The sequence below is a fragment of the Botryllus schlosseri genome, chromosome 5 (assembly GCF_051294905.1).
Source record: "Botryllus schlosseri isolate E-star chromosome 5, Bs_hap1, whole genome shotgun sequence".
NCBI lineage: Eukaryota > Metazoa > Chordata > Ascidiacea > Stolidobranchia > Styelidae > Botryllus > Botryllus schlosseri.
This window is the reverse complement of record NC_137240.1, coordinates 27,877,193-27,888,371: the sequence shown is the minus strand read 5'-3', so window position 1 is coordinate 27,888,371 and position 11,179 is coordinate 27,877,193. Positions and strand designations below refer to the sequence as shown.

Sequence of the window (11,179 nt, the reverse complement as noted above, 5' to 3'; positions counted from 1 at the left end):
CTTGAGTAGCAAGTTTTAGTTGGAGGGGGCCAGTAACCAGACATGGGGTGATTACTTCATGAATGTAATCGATTGCGATTACGATTACTTCCGAATGACGCGATTACGATTACGATTACGATTACAGCAAAGTCAGTAAGTAGTCGATTACGATTACGATTACACAATATAAAAGTAATCACGATTACTCACGATTACATTTATTTTGCCTTTTAGAAGTTATATTGGAAGACAATATATGGATTGCGCTGAAAAGGCCTATTGAGATAACAAACTTCCTTTAAAAGAGATGCGTCATTTGCTTGTTACGTCATAATGTACCCGTTGCCCATATTAATAGAGGACGATTTATCGCACCCAACCAATTGCATTCTTGCCAGGTCCATGACTGCCGCACCCCAAATTTCCCAATAGGGTAGGGAGCGAGCTCGGAGGGGACTCAAGAGTATGTCGTAAACCCACATAAATTATAGAGTATTCTCGAAAGATTTAATTAACTTGAAAATTCTCTCTAGATAAACTGGATTTTGGAATGCATACGTTTCCCCCTCTACAAAAAAGCATACATAATTTATAGTAGGCATGCATTTAAAACAAATGGTTGTTTAAAAGACATTGTTTAAAACTTGTTTTAAACAGTGTTTTAAAGAAAGGCTTGAAAAAAACTAAATTGTGTTTTTCAAGTTGTAAAATTATGCCATAATTGTGTTAATGCTTTCCACAATTACCACCCTTTTTGGCCGACGTACATCGATATGAGATGGTTGGTTCAACAGTTATAGTACAGATATTTCGTGAAAGGAGCTATATTTACCCTATAATTTCAATTGTCAATGTCAATCCACATTGGCGACGTCAAGGCTTGAAAAAAAAACATGTTTTAAACAAGGGCATGTTGTAAACATGCTCGCTTTGAATTTATTATTGTATTAAATGCAACCCTAATTTATAGCAATAGGCATTTAGGTTCCAGTCAATACCGTGCCACGACACACCAAAAGACATATGCAATTTCGACCAACACGCGACTTCACGAAGTGGGCTACTAAAGAAAGACCTTGGCCGAAACTTAGGGTATGTGTCCATTGTGAATAGCCGCGCTGGGTGGGCGTGACTAATAGTCCAGTCCTTCCGATCCGAGCCCACAATGCAAATGCCACCCGGACATCCACAGAGTATTAAAGACATGACAATTTGTGTGTGCGGCTCACGAAAGTTTTTCTTTTAGTCTGCTACGTTAGGGATACAGCAATATCTTTTGATTATATAACATACCGGAAATCACGAATTAACAACATACACTAAAGCAGGGCCGGCCAACCCGTGGCCCGCGAGACAGTTTTGAGTGGCCCGCGAGGTAATTTGCAAAATTAGTAATATTATCAAAAATGGATTGCACAGATTGTGAACTTGCAAGGCCAACCAAAAATTTGATTAGTCTGGCCGCAACTCTTGAGATTTGATGAATAAAATATCAGTTCCGATGCATTGGCAGATCCATGAGCCATTAACATTTTGGTAGATCTTCGTACACTACAATAAAGCAGAATACTTTGCGATAGATTTATCGTATGCAAAAATTTAATACGCGCTTCGCGCAACATGTTGTCATTCGATTTCTTGCTTTTAATATTGTTACCCCTTTGTGAAAATGAAAGAACGCCTAATGTATCAGATGGAGTGTAACTATATTCGCGATTACGAGACAAAGTGTCATTCAACATATGCGACCTTGCGTTTGCGCTTGCAGAAAGACCGTCGACTATGAAACCTAGGCCCAAAATGATTGACGCATGTTGGTCAAAGCTTCCGATATCGATATGTCCAGGCGCCGAATAGTCCATTCCTTGCAAACTGAGCCCAGCGATATACAGCAGGCCCGCAATGTAGTCAAGTGACAATATTATTGACCTATGAACTTCGAAAAAATTTCGCGCTTCGCGCGGCTACTGGCCCGCGCAATAGTTCGTCAATCAAATGTGGCCCTTTGGCTGAAAAGGTTGGCCACCCCTGCACTAAAGTAATTATAACAAGATAACAGACGTTATAATTATGAATTACGTGCCCCCACCTCTACAGGTAAATCTGACCAACGGGGGCAGAGAGAGAGAGAGAGAGACAGAAACAAAAATTGATAATAATGTAATGCTAGGCTTACCATATTTTGGAAATCTAAAAAGAGGACACTTTTTCAGAAATTTAAGACTAGCAGAATCGGAGAAGAATTCTCAAAAATGGGTGAAATTTTCCCACTTTGTGATCGGTTGACTAAAAAAAAAGGTCAACTTTCCGCTCAGAGAGCCCAAAATACCGTTTTTCTCTCCACATTGCTAGGTGGTTGACTAGAAGAAAAAAAAAGGTCAACTTTTCGCTCAGAGCTCAAATCACAGTTTTTCACTCCGAAATACCCGCCGGAGCGTCCCTTCTGTGCTAATTTACGGCATATCACTCGCATTTTGCTCTAAATGTTACCTAAATTTTCAAAAAAGAGGACAAAATCTTAAAAAAGAGGACCGAAGGGCGTCCTCCGAGGACACTTTCAAAAAAGTCAAAAAAGAGGACGTGTGCTAACCCTATGTAATGCGATTACCAATGTTATTGACGAAATTCAGTCTCAACTTGAAATTATCACCCTATGGGGACCAAAGACTAACGTTTGGACTGGGGGACGAATAGCTGTTTTGGTCCTGATTCTAGCTACAACCCACCCTAACATGACATATAAGCCCATGGCTATGGCGGCAGGTCCCAATGTTGAGTAAAGAATCATGAAATAACGATTAGCGCATGTTTCAAGCAGAGTCATATGAGAATAAGATGAAGAGAACATAAAATTCTGCCTTCAACTTAATACAGATAATGTACTGCAAGCTGCCGCTACGAGAAACGGCAAAAACGGCTCGGTTGTGACATATATCAGCAACTGTTGATTTTTTATTGCTTCGTTGTGGAAACCATAATGTTATATTTGACGAGTACAAAATTTCAAATCTCTGTCCGGTGTACCTACGTAGGCCTACTACATGGGCCTACTGCTCGCCAAGCAGCAACGGTCAAACTGCGTTTGCACAACCAAACATCAATACACAAGTTACTTGATGGAGTGGTGATTAATTATCCTGATCCGGAGTACTGGCGTGTGGAACGGGTTGATAACCTGATATACAGCACGGCGGGCGTTCTTACAATCACATGATTGCACGTAACGTACATCGAATATCTATTTACTGTGGATACTTCTTACGCAATGACTATCAAAGCTAATAGGCTACTTCTGACGTAATAATGAGCAATGGCATTTAAATATCAGACGTTTGTGTTCATGAACCTGGTATAATAATACATCTTCCTTGTTCAGGAATGTTCAGTTTATGTCATAGTCCTTGTACAAATAAAAAGTAATCGTTCTTTCACAAAGAAATCGATTAGATATGGGAAGTAGTCGATTACGATTACGATTACTTCGGAATTTTTTCGAATGTAATTGATTGCGATTACGATTACTTGAAAATGCTGTAATCGTCGTAATCGATTACGATTACTAATCGCGATTACCCCATGTCTGCCAGTAACAAAGTATTTAGTTGTTCTCTACTAGCACAACTTACTCAAGCGGATATGTTTTTAGACTATTTCCACTACTACTTCTGTACACATCAAATTTTCTAAAGCTGAAATAAATTTTAGGGTAAGTTTACTGCAGCTTTAGGAGTGAATTTGTCGTAACAAGTGGTGAAATAGCTCCTGCTACGAGTGAGATTCTGTTGTGTATTCACCAACTTCCCGGTCACTGCCTATCTACAAGCCTACACATACCACTGGGATTCATTGTAAGTGGGGCGGAGCAAAATCGAGTGCTTGCGTGATTCGGTTATGAGTCGAGTAGGCTTCCACAGTGAAAAATAGTATCGAAACAATAATTTTTGCTGATAATAGAACTCGTTGCAAGGAATGTATCATTTCATCATCATTGGTTTGTAAGCAATTTTATCAGTTCAATACACCACAAAAAATGCGATACAATGAAAAGAAAGGAAGATGTCGAAGCGACTAGGAGTTGTCTATGGAATCGGACACCCACCTTGGCCTAGGCGATGTAAAGAGGAGGCATGCACACTGAATGAAAGTAAAGAAGATAGGGAACTCCTGCACATTCCGCCGTCCTTTACTCGTACATGTGAATCACTATTTATTTAGTGTTTCACATGTATTTTTTATCTAAACTCAAGTGTTTCCCCATGAACATCGAAATTACGTATACATTTTAGGGCTTATAATACATGAATTCCTTTAAACATCTAAAGCAGATTCAAACAAGAAAAAAAAATTTTTTATCATTTTTTTTTACATTTTTTTTACGTGACTTTCTGTCTATGATTTTATGCGCTGTTTGATCGTGTTCGATTCACGATTCCGTGAGCGAGTCGTATGTGTGAGTTAGGGATGGGGCCTTCACACCAAACCACGTCCGAATTAGGCGATTGCAATAGAGTTAACCCCAGTTTTCGGTGATCGGATGAGTCCATTTCCAAAGCTGCTCCTCGTGTGTACTCGTAGCTTGGTTGTGTATGCTGAGGTGTACGTACCTCCGGCCCATTCGCCTGAGTTCAGTCTTCATGATTTGTATGGCTTTGTTCCGCGTAGTCAGATGATACAATTTGTCGTCATTCAAGTTCTGTTCATAATGAGGGGGTTACCCCACGATATGGACATGTGCGGCCGCCAACCCCTCATCCGAGACTGCCGCTCTGGTACAGCCCCGCATGATCTCTTTTAGGGTTGTAGTCGGAATATCCTGGCCCAATCTGTCCTTTGCGAGTTGTTGCACGTATTCCGGAGGCCTATACGAAGATTGGCAAGTTCAACTGCTCGGTTGCATAGCCTTAACCGTTCCAACTCTGTCTTCACTTTCTTATCAGTTCCATCATACAGTTCATACGTTTTTATCGGGCCGCGACCATGTCTATAGAGGCCGTGGCGCGGTTTTGATGTCGGTGGAGAGAGGGCGAGGGTAACTGTATTCAGTGGGGCTTCCACACTCGATTTTTTCTGCCTCTGAAGGGGCTGCGTGCCCGCATCCAACTTCACGCCGGCGGTTTCAACGCCCGACGGGGGCCCTTTTTCTGGAGATGCTTGCATATCGCCTCCAGACTCTTCTTTATCCACGAAATTTGTCACATCAGTGTGGATGTCGACAGCTGCTTTCAATGTAATCTTCTCGGTATGCGGCACAACTGCTGCGGCCATGGGGCCGTCGTAAACGATTCCCACTCTTCTATCGTGGCGAATGCAGTGGCCGTTGTCTTCAGGAATCTCTTTAACATAATGTTCCTGAGAGGTGCTAGCGGGGCTTCCGCGCTCAGCACGCAAGGATTTCGGGGTCACAGCGCTCACCCGACTTAATTTTGTATCTGTGGTTTCTCCACACTTGGCGCAAAATCCTTCCGAGAGGCAGGGACATCTTTGGTCCCGTGGGGCGTCAGCTGGGCTTCCAGTCTCGACGCTGTGTAACGTTGCAGCTTCCACCGACCCATCACCAGTAGCAGCGTTGCAAGTACTGCTTCCAGCTATGGTTTTTGCCGCGTCCGAATACACGGACAATGATAGTTCATAATTTACTGTAGTGGGGTCCTTTAACTCTGTTGCTACTGAGGGTAGCTGTTGAACTTGCTCAATCCATTTCAGTCCTATTATGTTTAACGGGACTCCTTCACCAGTTGCGAACGGTACTGGTAGGTCGTCCAGCTTGATGACGACGACAAAGTTGACACAGGATGATCCTCCTATGCCGCGCAATTTCATTTCGAGAGGCTGTCTTTAAGTCCAGCTTTGTGGGTAGGCAGCTTTAACAGCATCTTGGGTTATCAAGTTAGGAACACTTCCCGTATCCGCAAGAAATTGTGTACCTGTTTTTGTGTCTTGGGTGTTCGAAATCTGGCTCGCCTCTTGACTGCTGGACGGCGTCAACTGCGAATGGTATGGTCCACCCCGACACCCGAGTCGTGAGTCTGCGAAAGGCCGCGTCCCCTCTGGTCTGACGCTGGCATTCCCGGAGCCGTTCGCACGTTCTGAGAGTTTCGCGAATGCGGGTTGTTGTTTCTTCTAGCGTCGGGCTGTCTTCCCAACCTTCCTGAGACCCGCGATCCCGTCTGCCCCCCGGGTGCAGCGCTCCTCCGATAGGGGTTTTCACCGGCCATCACGTCATTAGGAAAACGATTTGTTTCAGCTGTTCGGGCAGGATTTCGCCGCGGCGGCGGATTACGATTTGGTGCTGGGTATCGCTGAGGTCCGGTTGCTAGCGAAGATTGGGGAGGCCTGCCAGCCGGCAGGCAGGCAGCCCCGGTGGTTGCACATTATAGATATGCACTGGTGGTAGGGGTGACATAGTGTCAGCATTTTTTCCTTTACCCTCTTCTTGATCATCCTTTTAGACTGCTTCTACTTTTACTATGCACATTTTAGCTACTCAGAAGTAGACAGAAGATTTGGAATCGGGTTGTTTTAGTTTTATAAATGGAACTGTCATAGCAGGAACTTGCTGAAATAGCCACAGTAAGATAGGGGCCAAATACATTTTTGAAAGTTGCTGTTTTCGCAGTGTCTTGTGACATTTTGGGAAGTTGCGAATATTCATTTTGCAATTTCCAAAGCAACCACTTGTGATTTACTGCTACAAAGGGAACCGCCAATGAAATTTACTTTTTTTTTTTTGATCATTTATTCTATACTGGAAATAGATACTTCTACTTAACTGCCAATGCTCAATGCTCATGCTGATCACTTTGACCACATCTGGTGTCGGGCCATACGCGGTATCAGGGAATTTAAGTAAAATAGAGATGATCTATTTAGAATTCTGATGTGTTCTGAAGCGGCCAGGAAATTTTACTTCGTACCAGGGCTTTCGTGGATTTGACGTGTCCCTTGACTGCCGGATGGGGTTATTTTCATTGCGCTATAGCTTGAGTCTCTCCTCTTGAATACGTTCGGCTGGTCAGTGGCGTTTCGGGCGAGCTGTTTTTTTTTGTTCCATGATATCTTCTTGGCTGCGATGTGTTGCTTTGGCCTACTGGATTCCAGGTCCAGTCCTGACGCTGCCTCCAACGCAGGGTGTGTTTTCCATCAAAGTTGTTCAAGGACAGGATACGTTAGACTTGAGGTGCTCAGTGCTCACGCTCACACTGCACGAAATCGGAATTTAGGCAAATCGTCCACGCAGAAGGTGCTGGCATACGAGGTCTCAGATGTGATACTGTTTGCCTCTGTCGTGAGCTTTTCGAATTGGCTTTATGTGTCGATAGGTGAGACGAGGTGACGTTAGGGGTCGAGTCCCGATTGGCAATTGCAGATAGGTGGGTGCTGATCGACAATTATTCGTCTCCAGACTCTCCCCCGTCCTCTGGAACTGCCGGGAAATGACGTTTAACGCCGGAAGAAACGGTTGGGACCTCCAGTTTTTTATAGTGTAGGCCCAAAACGATTGCTTTGCGGGTAGTCTACACTCGGTTCAATTTGCTTCACAGTGTTGAACGTCATCCCAGTTCGTTACGCTTTCTTCACCCCCTTTACGCGCCTTGTTGGTGATTGGTGGCGCGGATTGAAGTATTGGCTGCAGCTTGATCGAAGTAAGCAATGACCTTTCCAGGCCCAGAGGCTCATAATAATCAATATATGATTAAAATATAGCTTAATACAACCAAATACTCCAATCAGGTCGTGCAGATAACAATAGGGCTTCTCTATGCATTACACATACTGATAAAAAACCAAAAGTTAACCTATTTATCATCATGCACGATCTAAAATCAAAATAATTCTCCAAGGTTTGTTTTCACAATAGATGTGATGGCCTTTCCTGCCGCGTGCATTATATGCAAGTGATATGCCATTAGATGCCCACAAAAGTATCAACACTTAGAGTCCAATCCAACCAATTGGCAGATCACCAGTTCAGTCATAAAAGTATTGCAGTCTTTTCAGATGTAGATATCCATTTTCAATTGAGGCATTGATGTCTTGTTGAGTCGTTTCTTCAAATACTTTCGTGTCTATTCGGGGAAAGGGAATTCCATCAGGATACGGGATTTCGTCCGTGGCTCTGTCGTAGCGAGATTTCAAATGCAATATATCTCGGTTACTGTTCTGGTTCGGTCCATCTTTAATTCATCTGTTTCATGGAGCTGTACCGGCGCATTTGATCGCGCTGCATCATTTCTGTGCACCTTACAACTGTGGCAAGCAGGCGATCCTATCAATGTATGCTTGAGAGCCTTTAGGGGGACATCCGAACATCACCTGTCGAGCCCAAATGACGTCAGACTCTTTCAATGCCTTGGTCAATGTTTTGTGGATGTCTGGACACTTCTTTAGATGTTCTGCTTCGGTGGTGGTGGTTGTTGAATTTGGCATCCATGCTACCTACATGGGTAACAACTGTTCACCGCAGCTGATATACAATTCGTGTGGGCACCACATGACACATATATATAAAATACCTACACTAATATAAAAATGCGACAACACTTACTGCAAAAGTTCGCATGCACGAAAAATGGTGGCCTCATTTAATAGCAGCACGATCGTAAAACTGGCATGCATACGACAATTCCATACAAGCGTCACTCTATTTTCGACACATTTGCATCGCAAACCATAGTTTCAGTTCCGTACTGGTGATTGAATGGCTACGCCGCACTGTATAAAGACGCTAATGACATTATCGAGCCAAGCAAATATACCACAAGTTAAGGCGAGCTCATTCCAATCAACCATCCGAAACTGCCCACTCTTTTCTAATCATTAAATTTTGATGGTATTTAAGATTTTTTTTAAAATTATGACCAGGGCAAGCAATTCCCTGCTAGGCATAATACTTATCTATTTTTATATTTGATTTTCGATTTCAGGGTCCATCCACTCTTATATAGGGGCGGGAGGATATAGCCCAATTTTCTGCTTTTACGCATATAGGTTCGACTCCAGTGTCAAGAATGCCACCGTCTTAGCTCAATGAAAACAGCTATCGTGCCAAATATGGCGCAGTACTTGTGATATTATTCTTGACCAAGTATTTATTCAGCATTACTTTCATCGAATTCTCTCTATATGGAAGGCTACAGAATTATATTATTTAACACAAGCAAGATAGGGTGGTTACATATCTGTCGCTTTCGCAACGGCATATTCCTTATTATAGCAGCTTCGTATGGGTAGCTAGGTGATTCATAGATCACCCCTAATCGTTTCAGTTACTATAGCCTTCTTCATAATCTAGACATTATGGTGCTATCTTCTTAGCTTTTAGGTGGGGAGGACCTTATCGGAATCCTAAAGAGACCGTGTCGATCTAATTAATATATACATAACTACATAATTGACTCATATCATCATTATTTCATTTTTGTTAGTACACTGATATATCACAAAACAAGCGAATTCCAAGCATTCAGTGTACAGTACATATATTACACCATTGCTATGCATTAAGTAGTGCATTTGCAGTACTAAGGGTATTTGCATTATAATTCTCAATTGATAAAATATTAGTAATTATTTCTAGAGTTAGCTAGATTCAGGTTTGCAATTAAAACTAGTATCATTTTTTTGCAATTACAATACATGATACAAAATTATTGAAATGAACATATATACCTATAGTAATCTACAAAAAAGAATTTCAGCTCAATCAAGGCAATCTACCCAGCATTCACCTTCAAGGTGATATATTCCCCGAGTTAACGCCTAAGCAAAACTCTGCACTAAGGGATTCAAACAAGGGATATAAATGACGATCTTGCCTCAGTAATTGCCTGATAAAAAAAAAACATTTCTGGCCGAATGCGGCTCTTTTTTTTTTGTAGGGATGTATATATATATATATATATATTGCATTTTCGGTTAAATTTTTATCTTTTGCACTTCTTTAAAATGTTAATATTCTACATACCAACATCAAATTTTTTCATTCAGTTTTATATCCTTTTAATTTTCTGACGGATGCCACAAAATATGTACAACGAAGTCACCCCCTCCCCTTCTTTTAATTAGCGGAGGATGCCATGAAGCCATGCTATTCCCTAGTGTTGTGGCAGTAGAGAATGTGAGCATGGTTTTTCCTCAAACAGAATAATTTATTTTTCAAATGGCGACGAGGCGCAGCGTCTGTTAATCACAGTGCGCTGCCTCCCTTTGGGAGGGGGTAATAAAGGGCATTATGATTACACTCAATCCAGTATAATAATGGGACATCTACAAGAAAATAGGTTAGTGCGCAGTCGCACTAAACATAGGCTGATAACTACAAGTACCATGATGACAAAATGCTCGATACCAACTGTAAACAATTAGAGTAGTATATAACCCATTATTAGCCAATCAATAATATCATATGTGCGCCATAAATCACATTTATAGATATGAAAGGTTAATTCATACGGGTGTTGACAGCAAATATTCCGTCTCAAATAGAGGAAGTGTCATATAAATTCAAACATTTAGGCAGGGCAGTTCGGCGTTGTTCCCGGTAACCAACGTCATATCGCGTTGCTACAAATAGGGATCATTAACAGAATTTAAACACGAAAAGTAAGGCATATACCAACATAAAGGTGCATCGTCCACCCTGGCTACGGGGCGTATTTGGCGTTATGGGGTGTTTCTGTATAGGATCCCCAATTTGCTGGATCAATCAAGAATAAAACTAGACCGTTAATTGACCAATTATTTCCTCCCAACATGCGCTAAAACCGCAGTGCTTACGCAAAGTGAGGGAACGCCATAATAGAGTGACAAGCTGGCGAGTATTTCTAATAATAGGGAATCACATTGGTTTCAAAAATATATCACCATCATTGTGCCACAATAGATCTTGAGTCATGACAACTCTGTGCTTAGCCAAATTAGTAGGTGGTTCTGAGCCAGCCGAGTCGGGTTTACAAAAGCGTGATCAACCACAATAATTCGTTGCACTATGTTAGCTGATCAGTATACAGACTGAGTACCTGGTTATCCTCAACAGCGAGTGAGCACAGATTTAAATTTTGGGTAATCACTCATGCGCAAAACTGCTAAAAGCCCTAGTATATATAGAGAGCAGAGCCTGAAGTATTAGAAATTGTGAAGTCGATATGACGTAGCACCGAAATCGCATGCACATTGCACAGCACATTCATCAGATACC

General features: G+C 42.0%; 1 protein-coding gene across 1 annotated transcript; it reads right to left on the bottom strand.

Annotated features, from left to right (window-relative positions):
- Positions 1 to 4,258: 4,258 nt before the first annotated feature.
- Positions 4,259 to 9,546, bottom strand: LOC145439909 (uncharacterized). The gene is made up of 2 exons (XM_080317573.1): positions 5,907 to 9,546; positions 4,259 to 5,843 (listed from the first exon to the last, which is right to left on the bottom strand). The coding sequence occupies exon 2, from the start codon at positions 5,800 to 5,802 to the stop codon at positions 4,774 to 4,776; it is 1,029 nt and encodes a 342-aa protein (XP_080173699.1). The 5' UTR covers positions 5,803 to 5,843; positions 5,907 to 9,546; the 3' UTR covers positions 4,259 to 4,773.
- Positions 9,547 to 11,179: the final 1,633 nt, after the last annotated feature.